General features: G+C 47.8%; 1 protein-coding gene across 2 annotated transcripts; it reads left to right on the plus strand.

Moving 5' to 3' along the window:
- The first annotated feature begins 6,349 nt into the window (after nucleotides 1-6,349).
- Nucleotides 6,350-22,446, plus strand: Eif2d (eukaryotic translation initiation factor 2D). Of its 2 annotated transcripts, XM_051203962.1 has the most exons (15): nucleotides 6,370-6,538; nucleotides 7,337-7,527; nucleotides 8,649-8,732; nucleotides 9,061-9,151; nucleotides 9,970-10,077; nucleotides 11,068-11,288; nucleotides 12,256-12,373; nucleotides 13,704-13,749; nucleotides 14,397-14,500; nucleotides 14,614-14,763; nucleotides 15,092-15,181; nucleotides 16,247-16,342; nucleotides 17,077-17,197; nucleotides 19,801-19,975; nucleotides 22,273-22,446. In XM_051203962.1, exons 1-15 carry the CDS (start codon nucleotides 6,483-6,485, stop codon nucleotides 22,338-22,340), a joined length of 1,719 nt encoding a protein of 572 aa, XP_051059919.1. In that variant the 5' UTR covers nucleotides 6,370-6,482; the 3' UTR covers nucleotides 22,341-22,446. The 2 variants fall into 2 exon arrangements, with proteins under 2 accessions (XP_051059921.1, XP_051059919.1); XM_051203964.1 differs by lacking the exon at nucleotides 14,614-14,763 and having other exon boundaries at nucleotides 6,350-6,538.
- The last annotated feature ends 2,091 nt before the right edge of the window (nucleotides 22,447-24,537 follow it).

The following is a 24,537-nucleotide window of genomic DNA, read 5'->3' on the forward strand; positions in this document are numbered from 1 at the left end:
TATATACAAAGATTTGACTAAACAGAATCACAAAGATGTCCTACACACACACACACACACACACACACACACACACACACACCTCTTGTCCTACTGTGTAGTCTTGGTGGAATTTGTATGTAGATCAGGGCCTTAAAGCTGCAGGAATCCACTTGCCTTTGTCTCCCAAATGCATGCACCGTCATGTCTGACTGATTCATCATTTTCTGAAGAAGTTTTATGAGGGTCTAGAGAGATGATTCATCCATTAAGAGCACTGACTGCTCCTGCAAAGGGCCCAAATTCAATTCCCAACATCCACATGGTAGCTTACGTCCATTGGTAACTCCAGTCCAGGAAACGTGGTATCCTCTTCTGCCCTCTGCAGGCACCAGGCATGCACGTGGTGCACATACATACACATAGGCAAAACACTTAAACCATAAAAATAAAAAGTAGTTTTATGGTTTGCATGTTCTAGTTAGCCCTAATGTCTGTTTTATTTGCATAGGATCTGAGGTAAGAACTGGTTAATTTCTTTGCATATTACAGTGTTTGTGTACCAACTGTACAGCATAACACAGAATACTTCCCTGTCCTCAGATATCTGCCTTCTTACCAACTCTGGCATCTACTCTTTTTACTGTTCCCACAGCTATACCCTTTCAAAATGTCACTTGTTACTTACATTTTATAGGTATAGGCCTATTCAGATCGGCTTCTATCTCTTCTAATTTTATGTATATGGTTGTTCTGTTTGCATGTATGTATTTGCACCACATGTGAGCAGTGCCTCTGGAGGTCAGAAAGGGGCATTAGATCCTCTGGAACAGGAATTATGGTATGGTTACGAGCCAACCTGTGGGGGCTGGGAACCAAACCTGGTCCCTTGGAACAATAGCAAGCATTTTTAACTGCTGAGACATCCCTCCAGCTCGCCTTCACTTACTTCATAATACCAACTTAGGATCCTTCATGTGTTTCTATGAGTGGATAGTTCTTTCCTTATAGTGATGGTTAATAGTCCATTAGCGGATGTCCATCGTTATGGTTTGGACCTGAGATGTCATCCCCAAAGTTTGTGTGTGGAAGGCTTGGTCTACAAAGCACCCGTGTTCAGAAGTTAGTATCTTAGGAAATGGTTTGGTTCTGAGGGATCTGATTTCATGACTATCTATGTATAGATTCACCTTTTAATTAGAACCTAAGGTCATGACTTTCTCATAAAAGCGGCTCTTCTCTTTGCTTCTTGGGTTTCCACAATTAAACCCTGCTCTGTCACAGGCCTCAAAGCAAGCGTCCATAGACTGAAACCTCTAAAACTGCAAGCCAAACATGTCTTTTTCCTCCTGTAAGTTGCTTTCTCTCAAGTATATCATCCCAGCAGTGTAAGGCTGACTGACACATTCTGTAGCACAAATTCTAATTGGTCTTAATAATAAAAGCCCAGAGTCAGGTATTAGGGGGTGAAACCCGAAAGGTCAGAGAAGCCAGCCACTAGCTCAGACTGAAAAGAGACTGAACTCCTGTTTCCTCCCACCTTATATTCCTCTCTCCAGGCAGCCATCTCACTTCCTGTCTGTCTGTACAAACCTCCAGACCTCTATGGTTAGCTAGTGGCTAGCTCCATCCTCTGATCCTCAGGCAAGCTTTACTTGTTAGAGTAAATAAGATATCACCAAAACATTCCTTCACCTACCTAAGGGAACTGTAGTCATTTTGGGAATTCTCCTCTGCATAATTATGTCAATTAGTCAAGCAATTGGAATGATGTTGATGGTGGTGATGATTGATGCACGAAAGGATACCCATCTCTGAGAGTCAAATTCAGGTTTTGTTAATTCCTCATAAAGTTTCTATAAACAGTGGTGAACAGATTCTTGTAGGGATGCAAGTTTAAACTCGAATGGGTAAATAACCAATGTGAATACTAGGTCATATGGTAAGAACATATTTAGTTTTGTGGCATGTAGGTTTCTTTTTATAAGATTTGTTTATTATATATACAGTGTTCTGCCTGCATGTACACCTGTATGCCAGAAGAGGGCACCAGATCTCATCGTAGATGGCTGTGAGCCACCATGTGGTTGCTGGGAATTGAACTCAGGACCTCTGGAAGAGCAGCCAGTGCTCTTAACTGCTGAGTCATGTCTTCAGCCTCTAGCATGTAGTTTTTACATTGAGAAATTTTATTTATCTAGGGTTGTTTTTTTATGAAAAATTATGGGATAATTAAACACACCTCTGCCCCGTGGATCGTTTTTTATGGCAACCACCACCATCTACCCTAGAGCTTAGAAAGCACTATCCACAAACTACATAATACAAGGTAACTGTGTGAGTCTGGGCAAGTTCATAACTCTCCTGGACTTAATGAAGGGGGCTGGGGACAGTAAACGGCCATAGCACAGCTGGGAAGGTGTTTTAATTTCACGTTTGTCAGTGTGACAAAATACTCTTAGCAACTTAGGGAAGGAAGAGTTTATTTTAGCTCACAGTTCCAGGTGACATTCCATCATAGCAGGGAAGCCACAATGGCATGGGTGTGTGTCACATCCACAGCGAGGATCAGACAGAAATGGCGCGCTCATGCTCCTAGCTTTTGTCTACCTTGACATCCCCATTTCATATAGTTACAGAACTTCCTGCCTAGGGCAGCTTGTTCATACCACACAGTTAACTAAATTAAGACGACTCCCCCCACAGACATGACCACAGGCCAACAACGTAGACAGTCCCACATTGAGACTCTGCCTAGTGCATCTAAGTTATGTAGACTTGACAGTTAAAACTACCCACCACAGAAGGTGAGAGAGAAAGAGCTGTATAGAAAAGCAAAGCAAAACAGTCTGTGGCCTGATTCAGTGAGAACATGATGATGATTCTTTTTGGGTTTTTTTGTTTGTTTGTTTGTTTGTTTTGTTTTCAATTGAATGCACAGGCTCTCATGTTGTGGTGTTCAAATCCCCTGGCAGAAACCTGAGACTTAGGCTCAATTCAAATTTAGATTAAATGAATTTATTCTTGCTGCTAGCAGAAGGCAGCAGCCTCAGAGCTGATATAACATGGCATGAGGATGTGGGGTTTAAGATTAGGTTTTAAGGTGGACGTGTATTCTATCCATGGAACCCACAGCCTTTTTTTTTTTTTTTTTTTTTTTTTTTTTTACCCGCTAGCTACTGTTTCTTTCTTTCCCGCTATACAGTAATAAAAAGACTATTTCACCCCTTCCCCAAAGCAATTCAAAGAAGCAAAGACAGCTGTCAACACCTGTTATCCTAGTCCTATCTTGCCTGCAGGCTACTGGGATCTCCCGACATTCCAGATTAAAAGGTTAAAGGCCCTTAAAGAATGCCTAGATCCATATCACCTTTTATAGTCACCATAGGGGACCTGGGTAAATTATTACTCAGGTCTGAGCACTCTAGTGACTGGGATAGAGCAGTTCATTTCTGGGCAGGCAAAAAACACAGTGCCATCAGGTTAGGGGCTGGCTGTCAGGACCCCAAACTAGATTAAGTGTTGTATCAGTGGGCTATGCCTCCAGCCTCGGGAATACTCTTTCTGAAGCCATGAAAACATCTTTCCACCCCCCCCAAAAAAAAACAAAACACCAGGATCTACCAAAAATTCTCAAACCATAGATCCCACATGAAATGTAAATCACAGTGATCTCTGTTTCCAGGGGAAACAGAGCAACAGGAAGGCTAGTGAAGGACTAAACAATTTGGGAACACAAAAGGGACATGCACGCCACTCATGGGAGGGTATGCTCCCCGAAAGCAGAAAGACGTGCGTTCAATCCTCCCTTTTATGTTTGTTATCGTGTGGGTATGTTTGATACATGTGTAATACATGGGTGCCATGGGGCAGGTGTGGAGTTCCAAGGACAACTTTTTAATGTGGGTTGTCTCCTTCCACCTTTCTTGGGGTTCAGGGATCAACCCTCGGTTTCTGAACGCTCACGGCAAACCTGACCTCACGTTAATGAGCACAAAGCCTAAGCTGTTAAGTTACATTTAATGAAGTCAATTGCTCTCTCCTCCTTGGGGTTCATTGGGAATGGCAAAGATAGGGAGGCTAAAGAAAAGGGAATCTCTCTTCGAGTCTGTGTTTGCCTCAAAATATCCCTTATTCTTGTATGTAAGGAATCTATGTTACAGGTACGTTCCTAGCAAGTAGAATTTGTGAAAATTACCCCGTCCCTGCAAATTTCACTCTTTATAGCTGTGGCACTGTAATCCTAGCTACTTGGGAGGCTGAGGCAGGAGGATCACAATTCAAGGCATGCCAGGGCCAGAGAATGAGTTCAAGGTCAATCTGGATAGCTCAGTGAGAACTTGTCTAAAAATACATACATACAATAAGTAAACAGATAAGGAAGCTCAATGGTAAAGTACTGGCCTAGCATGAGAGGGGCTCTGAACTTAATCTCAGTAAAATACACGTGGAGGCAGCTTTCCTTTGGATAAGTTCCCCTTCACCTTGCTGCAACTCTGCAACTTTGACCCAAGAGCACACGATAATCTGGAAACCCGTTGGGGCACACTGGGGCTGCTAAGGGATCTAGGCTGCTGGCTAGTCTTCAGCCAGCTGTCCAACATTAGAGTCATCATAATCAGAAGGCAGGTCCTGATGCAGGCAGAGAATGTGGGATGGTACCCACGTAGGATGAATTTGGTTACTTTCTGTTGCTGCGATAAAACCCTGACCAAAAGCAACTTTTCCCAGGAGAGGGTTTATTGGACTCTCATGTTCCAGTTCACAGTCCAACTCTAAGGGAAGTTAGGTCAGAAACTGAAGCAGAGACCACAGAGGGAACAGCGGTATACTGGTGTGTTCAGTTTACTCTACTACAAGGTAGGATCACCTGCCCGGGGGGGGGGGGGCGCACCACCCACAAGGGCCGGGGCCTTTCCACGCCAATCAAAAATCAAGAAAATGCCAATGCGGTGGAGGCATTCCTCGGCTGAGACTCCTACTCCCCAGATGACTCTATTTTGTTGAGTAGACAAAAGAATTAACCAGCACAAATGCTTCTGTGCTCTTTTAAGAGGGAGGCTGGATGTGGTGGTGCCTAATTCCCTGTATCCTGGATCCTACTTATTCACCATTCATTTCTAGGGTGATAATTGATGTCTTAGGATCAATTGTGCAATAGTTTTCCCAGTTTGAAATTTCTAATGTTCCCCCCAAAACTTTCTCCAGTTCACAGGCTCACAAACATTTAGTGTTATATCTTAAGTGTGAAGACATAGCAGTTCAGCGACCAGGAATCTGTGGAGAATGCCCTCCTCTGTCTCTGGTTTGGGGTGGGGTGCCTGGAGGATGGGAGGTGTGGAACTTGGGGCTAGCAACGACCCCAGAAGATGACAGGGATCACCAGGCACTTCTTTGGACCATCAGTGTGAAATTCGTCCTTGCACAATCACCATCACCATCATCACCAACTGGGATGGTGGTGAGGACGAGGATGATGACGGTCACTGAAAGAGTGCTCTGCTCGGAAGATCTGATATGCCAAACTTAGTTTAATAGAAGTTAAGTGAATGAAAAAAGAAATAAAAAGGAGAGGACATAGCTGCTCCTAGGTATGGTGGAGGAGAAAGTTTGTTGTAGATGTGTGGGGGAGCATGGTCAGAGGCAGGGGCATCTGGGAGAGCCCAGAGTGGTCATGAGTAGACTTTGCTGGGCCATGTGAGGAGAGGAGGGGATTGGAGAGGAGGGAGAGGGGAACCAGGTGCAGCAGTCAGGAGGCCCTAAAGAGAGTGAATGGAAAAGCCAGGTAACCAATATGGTTGATTACGTAGGGAAAGGCAGCCCAGGCGCTGGGCTGGATTAGGTTAGGGTATGGAACTAGGGATGCAAGGAGATTTTGCTAACATTAAGCACCCCCAGGTGTTAAATCTTTGCCCTCTGAGTACAGTTTCTCTCAGGGAAGCCCATCTTTTGTTATGAGACTGTATGATGAATAGCCTTGGGCAAGCCCGAATCCTTGCCGCTGCTATTATCACGACATGGCAATTAAACATCAAGAAGGAGGAAATCCTAGCTGGATGTAAAGACAGGAATAAATAAAAGCCTTTGAAGCATTAAAAAAAGCATTCCATAAGACGTGCAAGTTTAGTAGAACATGAATTCAATTAACTCTGAGGACTTTAAGCATGTGGAATAGATTGCAAGCTGGCAGTTTCCTCTCAGCGGACGGGGCAGAAGGATAGAACCAGAACGCAGTCAGCCCTGCGACCGACCTGCAAGACCGGGAGCGGAAGTCCCGGAGTCCGCCCCGCCCCTCCCGGCGTGCGTCAGTTCCGGAAGCAGGGGAGGAAGCAGCTAGGGCCGCAAAGCTGTGCGCGCAGGTTCCTACCCGGCTGCCTTTTGGCGCCGGGCCCTCAGCATGGCGGCCTGCAGGGTTGAGGGCCGGGGAGCTGCCACACCCTCGTTCTGCTGACCGCTCCTGGAGTCTGTGTTCTTCTTGTCTTTCCTGAGCCACCCTAGCAGACATGTTCGCTAAGGCCTTTCGGGTCAAGTCCAACACGGCCATCAAGGGGTCGGACAGGTGAGGCGGGAAATGCTTTTGCTTCGCACCGGGGAGGCCCCTGCACTTCTAGGGGTGCACGCCGAGAGGACACCCCAGGGAGCCAAGCAGGGACGTCGGAAACCTCCTAAGCACGAGGTGTGGGGCTGCCTCGTTATCGCCCGCATGGTCCTTAGCACAGGAGCTAAAGTTTGGTCGGTGTGTGGTGGGCTCGGGCTAGGTGTTGTGGAAGACGCAAAATGAGGGGATGCGGGCGCCCTGCCCTCCACGGGGTTCAGAGCGCACGGGGAGACCCAGATGGAGGCCCGGCAGCCAAAAGCATCGCGGGAAGGGGGTGGCAGGCTTACTGGGGACTCCTGCCCGGCCGGACAGCGCCGGAGTGAGGTGGCAAAGCGTTAAACTGGGATGGGGAGAGATGCCATCTTTCCAGTCAGTGTCGCGGACCAGATTCCTGCACAGGAATTTTGGGAACCAGCTTTCTTGGTGCCACGGTGGCCTTTTAATCCTAAGTCGACACATTTGTCAGCTAGTCTGAGAAAGGAGTAGGGAAGGTGTGTGAGGTCGGAACGGCTGGGTTTCCTACGTGTGACTAACTTTATTCAGTGAGCATCAGTGTGGAATGGTACGTCTACAAAGTTGTGAAAATAGACGAGAATAACGAGTAAAAAAAAAAGAACAGGGATTTTGGAAGGCTGAGGACAGGGCACCTTAAACCAGGCAGTCTTCAGCACAGATGCTTTTTATAGTCGTTCTGAATGTCAGAATTCACCCATGCCCATCGGGAAGATAGTATTCACGGTGCCGGTGTGCTTTCTGCAGGAGAAAACTTCGGGCCGATGTGACAGCTGCTTTCCCCACCCTTGGAACAGATCAGGTCTCCGAGTTGATACCTGGGAAGGAAGAGCTGAACGTGGTGAAGCTGTATGCTCACAAAGGGGAGGCATTGACGGTGTACACGAGGGGCGGTAACCCCATCCTGTTTGAACTGGAGAGAAACTTGTATCCGACAGGTATGGCAACAAGGTAGAAATGCCCAGACTACAGTCCTAGAGTAGCGCTTGCTACTCTGTTGATTTGGCTTTTTGGTACTTGTTTTGGTTTTCCACCATCAGCCCACCTTTTTCCGATAAAATGATCACGGAATTTCCCGGTGCTAGTTCTAAAGATCTTTTCAGACCGAGTGTTCCTAGAAAGGAGCCTTTCAAGACCAGGAATTTCCATGAAAGGAATAAAAAAAAAGCAAACAAAACCTTAGAAGGACCGTTGCAGAGTTCTCTGAGGAAGGAGCATGGGATATTAGGCGAGAGCTGAGTTATTGCAAGGGATGGAATTTCAGAGCATGGCAAGAGAATATCCTGTAAATTGCCCGTAAAGGGCCTTTGTACCACAGAAAAATCTAGGCTGGCGAATGAATAAGCTGGATTAAGAAAGTTACTCCAGCTGTGATAGTTACGCACCTCACGTGGACGCCTTCACAGTGGGTTTTCCTAGGCTCTGATTGGTAGTCTCAGAGTCTCTGTCTCTCTCCCTCTCTGTCTCTGTCTCAGATTTTCTCTTTCCCGTAGCAGCCGACATTTTGTCACTTGGGGGTTTTCCTCCAGGGTTGTCTAGGGTTGTCTGGCTGCAGCAGAGCAGTGCAGTCTCCTTAGGCCTCTCCTCCTATCTCGTTCTCCAGTTTGCTGCTGTACCTGAAGACAGACTTTTTTCCTCCAGGAGGTTTAATGCTAGTCATTATGAAAATAGGAACTCAAAATACAAATATGAGAAAGTTTCGAAATTTCTTAGAGACGGGCTCACTTGTGGGGTCTCGACTGCTTCTGAAGTCAAGTGTGGAAGCCTCTTTGGTTTCTGCCCGGAATTTTAGCACACTGTGGCCCATTTTCTTCTGGCAACCCCAAAGCTGCAGCAGGTGCCTCCAAGTCTCCGTAGTTACCAGTTTCCAGGTGTTGGTAGGTCTCAGCTTTCACCCTGAGGGCGGTCTCCCTGGTAACCCTCGTTAACCTCTGTAACCTGGAGCTGGGGTGTTTTTGTTTCTTTCTGACTCCTGATTAAAGTGAGTGTGGTGTCAGGCTTTTCTGGATCTGCAGCGGGCATATTTAAGTGTTTCCTGGGTCTCTTTTGTTTGGTACAGTGTACACACTGTGGTCATTTCCTGATCTTCTGCCAACCTTCACAACATGGCCTCTGGTACTAGAAAAACTGGTCAGGGGAGCAGGTAAGAGAACTTTTCTATGTTGCAGCTATGGCTTGAAATGTTAAACTGTATCCACCCCGTGTGTGTGTGTGTGTGTGTGTGTGTGTGTGTGTGTGTGTGTGTGTGTGAGATTTCTTCCACTTGGCTGATCCATGAGTTTCCTGGACTGGACATATGATAAGTAAAATGAAAGCAATTTGTGAATTGACACATGCTGTTCTTTAAATCAGTGTATAGCACCCAATGCTTTTGTTTGAGTCCTTTGTCAAATGGATGGGTATACGATAAAATAAAGCATGATAATAAAGTGGGACCATTAAGTAAGCTGTTATGCTTTCATTTGCTACAGATTTGATGCTGCCAGGGGTGGTGGTGCCCCCTACTGGTCTGCCTCAGGTACAGCAAGGCGACCTCTGTGCCATTGCCTTGGTGGGGAACAGGTATTCTATTGGCTGTGCCTTTTGTGGGGGTGGGGTGGGATGGGGTGGGGTGGGGTGGGGGTGGTGCAGAGGAACAGAGGTACAAGGGAGGTGGAGGAAAATGACAGCTTCCAAAACTCATGGATGGGAAGAAGCAGACAGTGGGCCCTTTGTACGTTCCTGAGCCTGTGGGGAGCCTGTGAATCTGGACATAAGATGTTTGCCGTGCTCAATTTTTAAAAATCAATGTCAGAGGTAGTGTAGAGTCCTGATGCACGCCATGATTTCCAGCATTCTCAGTGGCTACATCTCCTGTAACATTCTCACAGCTACGGAGTGTTGTCCAATCCTGGGACAACGCTGTGAACACACTCAAGCTTTATTTGAATCTCTGCAGGACTTTTGTTTTTTTGTTTTTTCTTTCATTCAAGGATCCAGTCTAGGGTACCACATTGCACTTAGCTGTCCCATCTTCTAGCCTCTTCTGTATGTGGTGTCCTTTGCCATTCATCACCTTCACAGTCTCATCAACTGCATCGTCATCTATATTTTAATAATATAGATAGTATATTACTAATAATAATACCTATGGAAGCACAGTTGACAGTTTGCCCATCTCAAACCCACAGTCAGTCAGGTGGCTTTTAGAATGTTCACAGCTGTTGCCCATCGTCATGTTTCTGCTTTTTAATTTCAGGGCCTCGTGCGTGCTAGGCAAGCACTTTACTGTTGAAGCGTTTCCCCAGCTCCTATTCCTGCTTTCCATGAGGGACCAAGAGTCCTTGTGTGAGCAGTTCAGCGAGGAGACTGCCTGACCTCATCTCTGGCTTCCTTCCTAGAGCTCCTGTAGCAGTCGGAGTGGCTGCCATGTCCACAGCTCAGATGCTGGCGGCAGGCCTGAAGGGGAAGGGCTTCTCTGTGCTCCACACTTATCAGGACCACTTGTGGTAGGTACATGGTTTCTTCTGTTTTGTAGGGAACGGGGGTGAGGGGGGTAGGGTGGATGGAGAGAGCATGAGTCAGATTCAGAGGTGCTGCAAGTATTGGTCTTGGCACATCCTCGTGCAACTTTTGGACCCCAGACGTCCATCCTCTTGCCAACTGTGCGGAAAAATTACAGACAGCTTTGGTTATTTTCTAGGCCTGGAATTGTCCCAGACAATTGCTCTAGACTTAGGAATTGTTTGCCCTGCCCTTGACTGTGGTATTGTACATATAGTACTAGTTAGTCTGACTTTGTCCATTTTAGACACCATTTGGTCCTGAGACAGGTGCTCCTGACTCCACATCAGTTGTCAGACAGCAGGGCGATTACTGACTTTATGTCATTGCAATGTCACGTCTGACACACACTCTGGCTGCGACAACCCACTTCACATCCACGTACCTGCTCTTTGGTTAATGTCACTTCCCCTCCCCCCCCCCAACAGTAAACAGTGTTTTTCTCGAAAGCAGCGGGACTAGGTTTTCTTGGGGGGGGGGATGAGCTAGGGGTAGGGAAAGGTTGAGATGGGAGGCCCATTATGTAGTTGAGGCTGACCTAGAACTTGAAATCCCCTGGTCTGAGCTTCCTAAGGGCTAGAATTGTAGGCATATGCCACCAAGTCCGGTTCTGTAGCCAGTTTATGGCCTATTGGTGCATATTCATTCTTTGTATTTTATCTTTTATGCTTTTCCTTTAGTCTCTGTCTCAGGCTCTCTACTGATAAATAATATAAGCCATCATTTCCTTAAGATAGGGACGAAAGGAGCATCAGTCCCCATTTTACAGATGACAGTAATTGAATAGAGTTGAGATGAGTATACATCACTTGGATGTCCTGGGTATGCCTGCCTGCTGGCTCTACTGTCCTGAAACACCTGACATTAACTGCCCTGACCAGGGTGGGTGAGTATTGTGGCTACTCCTTGGTGTTTCTGACATTAGATTTTTCCAGGAAATCTGGAGACAAGTCCTCTCCACCTGCCATTGCCCCATTGGCGGTGAATTCCACAGATAGCAATGAAGAGAAGGTGGACCTTGGTCTGCAAGGAAACCTGAGCTGCCTGACCCTGGAGGGAGAGGAGGAGGATAGAAAGGTCCATTGTGCAGAAGCCTCTGAAGACACCAGCTCGGGGGCCCAGAGCCAGGACTCCTGGGATGGCAAGCCTCTTCAAGGTGTGGCTTTGGGAGTGGGAAGCCCACACCTGTCCTTCAGATTAGAATGCACTGGTGTGCAGGGAGCGGAACACAACCCACATTTGGGGTCATGCAATACTTCTGTACCTCTTCTTACATAAACCATGCCCCTGCGTGCCTGCCTGCCTGTCACACAGTTTCCAGGTGTGAGCCCCTAGGGCTTCTGGTTCTGACTTCTCTGAAAGTTCTTGGCTTGGTGGCACCGTGGATTTGGTCCTTCCTGTGGAGCTAACCCTTACAGGGTCAGTGCTCAAGGGTCTGGAAGGGGCTAGTGAGATGGTAAAATAGGCAATCGGAAGCCGGCTAGAGTGTGCACCAGGTACGGGGGGGGCGGGCAGTGAGAGCGTGCACCGGGCGGGGGGGGGCAGGGGGGCAGTGAAAGCATGCACCAGGCACGGGGTGGGGGGGCGTGAGAGCGTGCACGGGGGGGGGGGGCAGGGGGGCAGTGAGAGCGTGTGCGGGGTGGGGGGGAACGGGGGCAGTGAGAGCGTGCGCGGGGTGGGGGGGGCGTGAGAGCGTGAGCGGGATGGGCGGGGCAGTGAGAGCGAGCACCAGGCACGGGGCCAGCGAGATGGCGCAGCAGGTAACAGGTGGAAGCACTTGCTGTGCAAACCTGACCACCTGAGTGCAAACCTGACCACCTGAGTTCAACCCTGGAACAACCCTTGGTGAAAGAACTGACTCCTGAAACCCGTCCTCAGCCTTCCACACATGCTGTAGTATGTGAGCACACGCGTGCGGACACACACGCACGCACATATGTAGTTTTAAAATGTCTGCGGCCTGGGAGCTGGCACATGTACACAGTTTCTAAAAGTAGCCTGGGAGCGTTGGTGCCTGGGACGGCTCCGTTCGAGTCGCGGCGACGAGGGAGAAATGGCGATGAGGGAGGAATGGCGCGTTCGATGGGCGCCTCAGGGAGGGCGTGGCTTCCTTTCCCTTGCAGAGCAAATGGACGAGCTGCTACACTGGTGCTTCCTGCATGCCTTGAAGAGTCGAGTCAAAAGAGCTGACCTCCCTTTGCTCACAAGCACGCTCCTTGGCAGTCACATGTTCTCCTGCTGGTAAGGAGGGCACCGCTGTGGGTGGGGGCTGCTTGAGTGGCACGCAGAAAGTTGATCTGGCCTGCAAACCAGGTTCTAGCCTTTAAAACCTTCAGTTTTACCCAGGGAAAGGATATACTAAGGTTAAAAGTCCCAAGATTCCCTGACTCCTATTTCTGCCAAGGTGTTTCTGGGTCATCTCTCGTGAGTCAGGTACCATGGCATAGACTGCTAGAGATCCTGGACGGCCTTTGTCAAGAAGTTTCCCGTCCCGTTCCACCCTTCCTCTTAGGAAAAGTGCCTGGAGGAGAATAGGGAAATCAGCCCCTGGAGAATAAGAGCGAGAGAACAGGACTTAACTCCTGTGTGCATACACACACACACACACACACACACACACACACACACACAGCCTGCTCTGCCTCATATCGGGCGGTGTGTTGTTCCTGACACTTGCTGTGTTTTAAAAGTGGTGGTTAATCCAATCTCTTCCTGTCTACACATGGCCTTAAGGCATCCAGCACAACTGTGGCATTGGGGTCCTTGGTAACTTGTTTTGCCCCTACTGAATTGCAAATGTGTTCTGGAGCTTTTTCTTGGGAAGGCATGGGATTGGAGTGGGTTCTAGGACAGTCCCCCTGATAGTCACACTGCTATTGAATACCAGGTTTTGAGAGAAGATACTAAGTCCCTGAGGAGAGGGAGGAGTCACAATTTTCATTAGGAACCTCTGTCCCTAGCCACCCTAAAACTGCTTTAGGGCAGGCATCAGTAGACTTCAAAGAGCCAGATAGTAAATAATTTAGTTTTTCCAGGCCATGTGGCTTCTGCTTCAGGTCCTGTGCCATTGTCAACTAGTATGACAAAGACAGCAGGTGGTGATGGGTGTGGCTGTGTGAGTTGGCCCCCACAGTACAGTTTGCTGAACCCTGGAGTAGTCCTGGGTTAGTCAGTGTTAGCTAGCTGTTGGTAAGGTTCGCTTTGAAGTAGAACATCAGAGGCCATAGGAGACTCCCTGGTTTGAGAGAACTCTAGTAAAGCTGTGTCTGATTACAGTAGTCACGTGTGGACAGTTAAAGTCTAAAATTCAGTCCCCAGCCACATGGATGATCAGTGGTCGTTATATTAGACACCACAGACAGACATCCCAATGCCACAAAAGCGCTATTGGATAGTCCTGACTCAGAGTAGGTTATATTCCATGTCTGTCTGTGATACCGCAGCTGGGCAGAGAACTCCAGAATGGTGGCCACTCTTTGTGGGATAGGAAAGACAGCGGAGGAAAAAGTCAGTCATGTCAGGCAGGCACCAAAACTCACTTTGGTTTAACTTGCCTTTTTATCTGTCCTAGCCCGGAAGGACAGCAGCTGGACATAAAAAAGTCAAGCTATAAGAAGGTAAGGGCCTGTACCTTCTTTTGCATGTCTATACACAGTCATGTAAGGATACATGGGAGATAAGATGGATGTGGGAAGCCCTGTCTGTACACAGGGATCAAGCTAGAACTAACAAGCCTTTTGATTCTGGCTGTAATGAGAAGTAATGAATCTCTCCTTGGGTCAAGGCACCCACTCCTCCCCCTTGGCCCCTTTGTTTTTGATTAGAGTTAACAGACTTTACCAATTAGTCTAGCAACTTCTTTTTGAAAATTTATTTTTTAATTTTGTGTGTGTGTGTGTGTGTGTGCGCGTGTGTGCACGCGCGCCAGAAGAGGCCAGATGCCGGTGGAGCTAGGGTCACGTGCAGTTGTGAGCCGTTGAACACGAGTGCTGGGAGTCAAGCGTGTGTTCTCCACAGGAGCAGTGTGCGCTCTCAGGCACTGATCCGTCTCTCCAGCTCCTAGAGTGCACGCCTGACCACTGAGCCATTTCTCTAGCCCTCTAGTGGCTTCTTGCTCCCCAACTTGCAGAAATATGGGTGGTCTTTTGGTTCTTAGTCTAATGGCAGCAAAAACTGAGTCATAGTGCTCCAGTCCCCAGTTCCCACCAGGCCTGGCATTCCGTGTGTGGGGTCAGGAAGTCCCCGTACTGCCTTCTCTCCCCAGCTCTCGAAGTTCCTACAGCATATGCAGCAGGAACAGATTGTCCAGGTCAAGGAGCTGAGCAAAGGCGTGGAGAGCATTGTGGCTGTGGACTGGAGGCATCCGAGGTAAGCGCGGGACCTGTCACTGCAGCTCAGTTGGTTTGGGGACCTGGGCCACAGATTGGGGGCCACCAAGGCACTGACATAACATGTGCATTTTCTCTTCTGCTGGATTTTAGGATCACATCTTTTGTCATCCCCGAGCCTTCCCTGACTTCCCAGACTGTCCAGGAGGGTAGCAGGGAACAGCCCTATCACCCTCCAGATATAAAATCCCTCTACTGTGTCCCAGCCAGCATGACCCAACTCTTCCAGGAGTCTGGCCACAAGTGAGTGTTGGAGAGCAGCCCTTTCCTGCCTACAAGGTGTCCGCCTGCACTTTCCTGTCCTCCCGAGTAGTGTTTTCCTGTGACTGGCAAACCTGCTCTGCCCATCTTCATTCCTCTAAATGCAATGTCACACCTCCCCTCCCTGGGGTGGCCTTTGGGCTAGATAAATGAGAGAGTAGGCCTCTCCATCTGCAGCTTCACATCATGTAGCCCCGAGAGAAAGGCGGGAGCCAAGGAAAGAGCCCTGCCTAGCAGGAAGTGTGAATGTTCGCAGTTGGACCCCAGGCACAGCTGGACCTGACCTCTGGTTACTTCTCTCTTCTCCTAGGAAGGGGAGCACACTTGAGGGCAGTGAGGTCCGCAGGATCATCATTGACTATGCCAAGAAGAACAACCTGGTGGATGCAGACAACAGAAAGTATGTGGGCAGCAACAATGGAGTCCGTCTTGTCAGGTCTTCATTTCTAGCCAGACAGACATGAAAGGATGCAGGAATCAGGCTGGCGGGATAGTTCAGTGAGTAAAGGGAGGCGCTGGCTGCCAAGTCTGACCCTCAGGATCCACACGGTGGAGAGAACCAACTCCTGCAAACTGTTCCATGTGTATACTAGACACGCACCGAGACACAAGATAAATTAATAACTTCAAAAGCGGAGGTCAGGAAGAACTCTGGAATGGAGAATAGATGATCGGAGCAGCTTAGAAATAGGCAGGCCCAGTGTTTACAAACCTCAGGTCAATTGCATGCTGTCCGCATGGACTGTAAGCTGGGTACACACGTCTCACACATGTCCCAACACTGATGTTCAAGTCCATATGGCTGTTGTCAGGAAAAATGCAACCTTGAAAAAAATATTTAACCAGTCATTGTGGCTTTTTGGTATGATTTTTCTTATAAGTGCACACAGGTGGCATGCTAACAGATAGGAATTGCACTAATGTTTTTCTTCCCTAGACACCCTCATGATCAAAGAGCAACCCACACACAAACACTGTGCCCACTTTTAAAAGAGGTTTTGTTTATTTACTTTAAGTTACTATCTGTTTTGTGGTGTAGGGAGCAGAACCCATGGCTTCTAGAAAGCTGGGTGTGCACTCACCACCACACCTCCAGCCCTGAGGTACCACTTTAACTATGTGGGTCTCTGGGGCCTTATGTAACAGCTTAGTCCAAGTACACATTATAATGACCGTAGCATTTTGCATTTACGTCCGTCCTTCTTGCTAGCCTGCCGACTGAAAATAAGCCTCGAAAGATACGGTCACATAACAGAACTGAGCCAAGAATTCTGGTTGCTCCTTCCCATGTTTCTTCCATCATTTGCTTCTCCTCTTTGCCTTCCCATCCATGGGCTTTACTGTCCAATGGCCTCTGGTCCCACAGCTGAGTAATCCTGATGGCATAGAGTACACAGGCCATGGATGCTGTCATTTTGGAATGGTTGAGTCTCATGTTGCCTTAATGTACCTTTTTTCCCTTCAGTCTGGTGACGTTGGATCCTATCTTATGTGGCTGTATCTTAGAGAAAAATGAACAGCACGTGGTCACGAAGCTTCCGTGGGAATGTCTCCTGACCAGGTAAGAGGGACTGGCAATCCCTTCCAACTTTCCTGCACTGGTGCCTTTACCTTACAAGCCTGAGTGCCCGAATCCCAGTCCTCAGAAGCCAGGTGATACCAGGCACACCTCTGCGATCATCCTCTGAGATGGAGGCAGGCACAATCATGCCCGGGAGCTCATGGGTCAGATAACCTCATGTGTGCAGCTGTGGAGAGCAAAGGGACCTTGTTCTAAAGAGGTCGGAAGTTTAAGACTGCCTCCTGAGAGTGTTCTTAATTCTCCACACATGTTTCCATGCCATGCAGGTGCCTGCACTCATCCACACGAGCACACACAAACATACATGCAGTCACTTCATACACGAAGGCCACGTAAAACGTGCGTTGCTGGAACGTGTGAGCAGTGTGACACAGCACTTGGAGGCAGGAAGCTGGGAAGGTATATTTTGAGGCGGTTAGTAACCTCCACAAAGTAGGCAGCAGATTCCCAGGAAGTCAAGCAGGTGGAGAATTTCCAGGCACTCAAGTCACCGTTGTACCCTTCTCTGAATCAGTGGGTTTCAACCTTGGCTATACTTTGGGATCTTGGAGACACTGAGTTCATCGGTCTGTGTGTGGTTCAGTTCCCCAGGTGATCTCAATGCCTCTTAAGCTGCAGCCAGATTAGAAATAAGTGTGCCTCAGAAGCTCTCACTCATGCTCATGGTAGCAGGATGCAGAGAGATCTGTTTATAACTGGGGCTCTCGTTTTAGGTGTTTGCAGAGTATGCAGCCTGCCTACCAAGTGACATTTCCTGGACAGGAACCCATTCTGAAGAGAGGGAAACTCTGTCTAATTGACATCACCCTTGCCCAGAAGGCTTATAATAAAAAGGTAATTTAAAAACGCTGGGCCATTGGCTGTGACTCTGGGCAGAGCATTCTGTTCACCTGTGGGTTCCATCCCTTCTACCACCCAAAAAAGATCCAGTGTTTGGGGATGGTCACTTAGTTTCCCTGCTAAGTTGTAGTTTCCTGTTAGGATGGGAGCCGTTTTGGATTTGACAGCCCGTGCTGTGTGCCTGCACTGGCCCTGGCTGAGGGCTATCTTTAAGCACTTCCTCCTGCCTGCCCTCTGGGATTTTGTACAAGAAACTTGCTAGAACTTGTTTCGAAAGTGAAGAATATTTTAGTTTGAGTTTTTTCCGTGGTACTACTTTATAGGCCTTTGTCTCTTACACAGTCTCCCTCTTGGGCCTTGCTCAATGAAATTAACTTGTAAAAATTTGCTGAAGTAGCTTGGCAACACAGACTTGTAGGGAACAAATTATAACTGCCTTCAAATTTGTAGAAAGCTGTTCTCTGCGAAAGGAGTGTTCCTGTCCTGCATGTGTAGAGGAGAAAGACGTAGAAACCCTGCGGACACACACAGGCTTGGTCTCAAAACAGCTGTGCAGGGTGTGAGGTCCTGGGCCCAGGCTTTGGGGTGCCAGTGTGACCTTTTCAGTTTCCTTCTGTGTTAAGTGGAGGTAATTCCTGCCCTGAACCTCAGTGACCAAATGCTGGCTGTGTGTAGGTTAAGTACTTAGCAGGACGCAGTTGCCTAAATGAGAGCAATTACATGCCAAACAGTATACCCAACACTTTTGCGTATATTAAGCATGAATCTTTTATTAATAATAGACCATCCAAAGGTGAAATCGGTGTAGCCTGAAATGATGAGTTATTTCCTGGAGGATCTGCAGGCCAAGATTTTTGTGACCACTTTTGGGGAGATAGAGCCAGGGTCTCAGGGAGAAAACTGACTTTCTAATGTGACCTCTAAAGCCTCACTGAGTGTGAGACTGTCTCTGCAGTCCTTGCAAGCATAAAGCTTTCTGTAAAGTCATCGTGGAGAGCTGCCCCTCCAGGCCATGTGGCAGTGGTCCTTTGTCATCTCTCATTGTGGACATGAGAAGCTGTTGAAGAGCAGTAGGAGGAGGATTGTAATTTTTCAAGTTTATTTTTAACTTTGTGTGTTGCCCGTGTTCTGCCTCATGCATGGCTGTGTGCCATGTGTGGTGCCTGTGACGGCCAGAAGAGGGCGTCAGATTACCTAAGAGTGGAATTACAGACAGCTGGGAGCTGCCTTGTGGGTACTGGGAGCTGAACCCAAGTCCTCTGGAAGAACATGTTCTTAACCACTGAGCCATCTCTCCATCCCTGGATTGTGATTTTTTTTTATCACTTTAAAAGGGATTTTATTTATTTCTATTTTGTGTGGTTAGGTTTTTCATCTTCATGTATGTCTGGATACCACATGTATGCAGTTCCCAGAGAGGCCAGAAGAGAGCGTTAGATTCCTGAGGGAATTGGAGTTAGAGGGTTTTGAGCTTAAGTTAATTAACTTAAGTTTCTCTGGAAGTTAAGTTTCTCAGTTAACCACTGAGCCATCTCTCCAGCCCCGATTGTGATTTGAAACACAAAGCACAGCATTAGTGCTTTCCTTTGTGTCCGGGGTCACACCTCTTCTCATTTGTGGCTAATGATGGAAAGCTGCCATGCTTGTGACTAGCTATGTGATCTTAAAGAACTGTTGTCAGGCACAAAGTGTTTTATTATTGTCATCATCATCATTGTTGGGGTTGAGGAGGGGGCCATGCATGCTGCAGCACAGGTATGGAGGTCAGAGGTCAACTTTGTGATGTTGGCTCTCTCCATCTGCCTTTTGTGGGGCCCAGGCACTGAACCCCAGCTGGCAGGCTTGTGCAGCAAGCACCTTTACCCACTGAGCCATCTCTTCTGCTGTTGGGTTCAAAACAGTCCTTACCTTGCAGGGCCTGGTGGTCCCCGCCTCTAATCCCAGCATTCAGTAAACAGGCATGTAGGTCTCTGTAAGTTAGAGGCAAGCTTGGTGTACGTAGTGTGAAGCCAACCAGAGAGACATAGTTGAGACCCTGTCTTAAAGAAAACAGAGTCCTTAATCTTTGGAGATACATACTTTAATATTTATGTATGGAATGATCTGAAGTATAAGGATTTGCTGTAAAGTAATCTAGGAGCCATAAACCCACATGACCTGTAAGTTGACAACTATTGAAATTGGTGGTGGGTATGTAGGAGTCCATTACACTCCTGGACTTTGTTTTGAAACTGGGTCTCATTATGTAGCCTGGTTGACTAAGAGTTTGCTATATGTAGATCAGGCTAGCCTCAACTCTAACTCAAAGAGATTCGTCTGCCTCTACCTCCTGAGTGTTGGGATTAAAGGTGTGTATCAGCATGCTTGGCACCATAATATTGTACTTTTATTTATGTTTTAAATTCTCCATGGTTAAAAACCCTGAAATGTTACAGGAAAGATAGGGTATCTATGAACATAATGGTGAGATGGACAGAAAGACATCGGGTTACAGCGATGGAGAACTATCAGGGAATGTGGGTGAGGTGGCTGACGAAAGGCCCTTCCGAGGACAGAGCATGGGTGAATGAACGCCCTCCATCATTACCGTCCCCCAGGTGACTGTGGTCCGGAACTTGGAGACCTATGGTCTCGACCCATGCGCAGTGGCTGCCATTCTCCAGCTGCGGTGTCAGGCCAGCACCATCGTCTCCCCTGCCCCTGGGGCCAAAGACAGTCTACAGGTGCAGATCCAGGGAAACCAGATCCACCACCTTGGCCAGCTATTGCTTGGTGAGTAACCCTTCTGAGAAGACACTTTGGGCTGCTTGGCAAAGGTCTTGCCGCAGACTCGCTCAAGTCTGGTTAGTCATACCTATACCTGTACAGTGATGCAAAAGTGGTACATTCCAGAGAAACTGCTTCAGATTGTGAAGTATGAACTCTTCAGAACTACCATTGGCTAGACTGTTGAGATGCTAGGCAGTAGCAAGAGCCCTTCCCCCTGCCAGTCATGTGACCTAGGTGGGGCATAACCAGACTGACATACTGTGCTGAGCCACTTAACTACAGTGGATGATGCGCCTTTTCAACTTACCATATTTTCTCTTTAATAATTAAAAGGATTATATGTATATGAGTGTTTTGCCTGCATGTATGTCTGCGCACTGTGTGTGTGCCTGGTGCCCTCAGAAGAGGGCATCAGAGCCTCTGAAACTGGAGTTGTGGTTGTGAGCTGCCGGGTGGATTCTGGGAATTGAAAACTGGATCCTCTGGAAGAGCAGCAAATGCTCTAACTGCCAAGCCATCTCTCCAGCCCCTCGGTTACCATACTTCCAACTCACCATGGGTGTGGTGTATAAGGGGACATGACCCCATCAAGGAGCAGCAGTCTGTATCCGCGTGTACGCACACTCTAGTTTAGAGCAGTGAGCAGATGAAGCCATGTTTAACCCTGACCTTTGGCCCTTTCCAGGGTCATCATATGTCTTCTTAGCTTTCCTCCTGATTTCCCTTTCTAGAAATCATGATGTGAGTGCCCCAGCTGTGTCTGGCATCCAGCTGGGCTGTGGAAGGCATCTCCTTGGTTATAATTGGTTATAATTGCTGCAGGACTGTAGCCTGTTCTGCAGAGGGGGGAACTGAGGTCCAGAGAGACAGACTCGCTCAGTACCTTGCCTGGAGTTCACCTGACTCTGAGTACTTTTTATTCTTTGGAGCCAGAGTTGTTTTCTCTCTGGGTCTCTAGCCTTTACTTTGCTCCTCATTTAAGCCCTCCTTCACAGTCTTCCTGGCTCACCTTTCTAAACTAAACAATCCCATCATTCCCCCGAAGGACTTTGTCTTATCCATGCCTTCAGGAATAAGTCCCTCCCAGCCTTCCCTGTTTGTCCTCCAGCTTCTTCCCCTAGCTTCCTAACATCCTAATCCTATCCCAGACAGTTCTTCTGTTCCCACATACACCGGACACTTGGCATCTACTTGCTTGTACCTGGCTGTCCCTTGTCTTGTGTGACTTCCTGTCTCCCTGGTCTGTCTGTCCTTACAGTCACTGGCACAGCTCAGGGGTAATGCCCATTTCCCTTTGGATGTGGTTAAAAATTGCTGGCATTAGTGCTTCTCAGCTGTGTTGATGTTTCTGGTTAGTATCTGGAAGTTGGCTAATTTTTTTTCTCTAATGTCTGCTGAACCCTCTGCAAAATAGAACTTGAAATAGATCTTGCCTTTCCCACGCCCGTCTTACACTCAAGAGACTGGCACATAGCACATGCTCCATAAGTAGAGTTAACCTGTGGCCTATGACAATCCACAGCAATTAACTTTCAAAACTGAGCTCCTTTATGTGTAGAGCCACATGTGGTGGAATGGGACCAAGAAGAGTCAAAAGAGATGAACACACATCTGAACAGACACACATCTCTCAGTACATCTGGATCAGCGGCTCTCATTGTGGGTTGCGACCACGTGGGGAGGAACAGCCCTTTCACAGGGGTTGCCTATGACTATTGGAAAACAGATTTATATTACATTTTATAGCTAGCAATGTTACAGCTGTGAAGTAGCAATGAAAATAATTTTATGGTTGGGGTCACCACACCATGAGGAACTGTATTCTCTTGTTTTTATTTTGTTTTTTCAAGACAGGGTTTCTCTGTCCTGGAACTTGCTCTGTAGACCAGGCTGACCTCAAACTCAGATCTGCCTGCCTCTGCCTCCCATGTGTCAGGATTAAAGGTGTGCATCTCCACCACCCAGCTGAGGAATTATATTAAAGGGTCACAGCTTTAGGAAGTTTGAGAAGCACTGATCTATATTGTAGCTAGCAGGGTGTAAATGACCAGAATACACCGTTCAGCTACTGTGTATGGTAAATGGTCCATCCTGGATGTCACCAGACTCCGCTAGCTTGAACAGGATGCACAAGGTGGGCATGTGTTGGAAATTTTTGAAACAGATCCTTAGCAGCAGGGATGACCACCCTGGAAGTTTGGTGGACAGGAAGGGGCAGGGCCCAAGGGACATGGAATGCAGGGAGGGGCGATAGAGACTTGAGACCAGGGGTGGCTGAAGACTTTCTTTTTGGATTGTAGAAGAGTATCGGCTCCCTGGAAAATACATCCAAGGCCTAGAAAAGGCCCCCAAACCTGGCAAGAAGTGACAGACTCATTTTATGCAGTGGATCCCATGGGAACCCAGGTTCTGAGCTGGTAATTGATACGAATATTTTCAACTTTTACAAATAAAAATGTAATTCTTTACTGAAAGCTTCTATTCTAATCTAAATCTGAATGCCCGTGTCCTTTGCTTAGTGAGAAGAATGTCCACGTGGTTTCTGTGATTTAGTTCCTGCCCCATGTAAGAGCAGGGCAGCCCATCCAAAGCACAGCAGGCTGAGCCTTCCTGCTTCTAAAGCCCCTCTACCAGATAGACAGAGCCAGCTCCCTGCTTAGTGCCCCTGTGACCCAATTAACCTCCTAGGCCTGCCAGCCCCTCCGTGTCTCATAGCCTGGCTATTCTGTGTCCTCAGTCACGGCAACAGAAGGAAGTAACTCCAAGCAGAGCAGCAGCAGCTAGGCCAGCAGACATGAGAACAGTAAGAACAGAACATGGGTTCCTATGTGACCACGCCCTTCCCCAGCTGGGTACAGCTTGCTGCCACTAATGGCTAAGTGATAGCTTTGTTAGAGTGACAGCTTGGACAACGAGTTTCTTCTTTAGCCCCAGCTGCTTGTTGGAAACTTGGGTTGTTGGAAGGGCTCTCCAGTCCTTCAGAGGTCTCAGGAAGAGGAGCTATGTTTACACAGCGGACATGGTTCCACCTTGGTTTGTGCAGGTCTTGCTGTACCCAGGGCTCTCTGTGTAAATAGGAATACGAGCTGTGCAATTATAAACTCCTTAAGAGTTCTTGGATTTTACCATTAAGAAAGAGTTGGTTTTTGGTTTTTCTCATTCTTTTAAAAACAGAGGAAAGAGGGTGCTCCTCTGCTGTCCACCAAATCAGCCGTTTTAGACCTGGAAAGGAAGGGGGGGGGGTGTAAAAATGTGTGTGACAACTCCCACCTCTTGCTGTGAAACCAAGAACAGGCCTTCTCCCCGGGCAGTCTACTTCTTAATCTCACTAACCCTGTCTCTAACAGTATACACATACGGAACCTGGAAGTGCTTCTAGCAGCCGACTCTAGCAGGACCCTATTACAACAAAGCCTTTATACAGGCGGTCAGGAGTGGCGTGTGCAGAGCTAACAGATGTCCCTTGCGTGCCTGCAGCTGACATGCAGCACTGTACTGTGTCCTCACAGGCTCGTCTGTTGTGCGTGCTCTTGGAAGGTAGTGTTGTAGAAACTGACTTCCCTGCTAGAGGCACAAAGCCTGTAAGGATTTCCTTCAGTGTGGTTCAGCCTGCACCCTGCTATGACCGTGTGCTGTCCAGGCCCGTGTCGGGGTGTGTTTTCCAGGAATAGTGATGCGTTTGCACTGACTCATCTTCCTGTCTCCCCTGTGAATGGGATGGAGACGTGGAAAGGGGTGGAATGGAGTCTGTCTCTCTATGCCCTAAGCCGAATAATCCGTACCAAGGTCAGACTGTGAGCTCTGAACTTACTAATGCCATGCATGCTACAGTGAATGAATCCAATGAGAACCAGGAACTGCTCATTCTGGTAGGTGGATACATGCTACAAACTTACATAGTGATTGGCTGAATTTTCCTAATTTTTTTTTTTTTTTTTTTTTGGGGGGGTGCACTTAATGTCCTATCTTTTTCTTCCCATAACTCCTTATGTCTCCCCTTCCTCCCTCTTAAATTCATGACCTTTCTCTGTGTGTGTGTGTGTGTGTGTGTGTGCGCGCGCGTGTGCACACGCACTTGCGCACATTATAAATAACATAATATATAAATTCAACCTGCTCTACTTGTTTAGTGTTCCTTGAATGTATGATTTCAGGGTTGACCACCAACTAGGCATTGGATACCAGTTACAGAGCTCATCCCTGGAGGAGACTATTTCTCACTTTCAACATTTCTTAGTTAATACAGTTCTTAGTCTAGCAGTGGGGCCCCATGAGACAGACCCACCATTCATGTTGGCCGGTTTTCAGCGCCAGACATGATTTCCTTCTTGAGTGGCCTTAAGTCAAACAGCTGGCTACCACTAAGAGAAGAGTGCCATCCTTGTACCCTTAGGGACATTTTGCTATGCTGGTCGTTGTGGTTTGTAGGTATCACTATTGCTTGCTTCCCTCCCTTGGAAACTTGAATAGCCCCCCCCCCCCAACCTGTCTACTTTCACTTTCATGGTTTTTTGGTTTCTGCAGTTACTCCAGGTTATATTTTTACTTGTGAAGATTTGACGCTA

Source organism: Phodopus roborovskii, unplaced genomic scaffold (assembly GCF_943737965.1).
Source record: "Phodopus roborovskii unplaced genomic scaffold, PHOROB, whole genome shotgun sequence".
Lineage (NCBI taxonomy): Eukaryota > Metazoa > Chordata > Mammalia > Rodentia > Cricetidae > Phodopus > Phodopus roborovskii.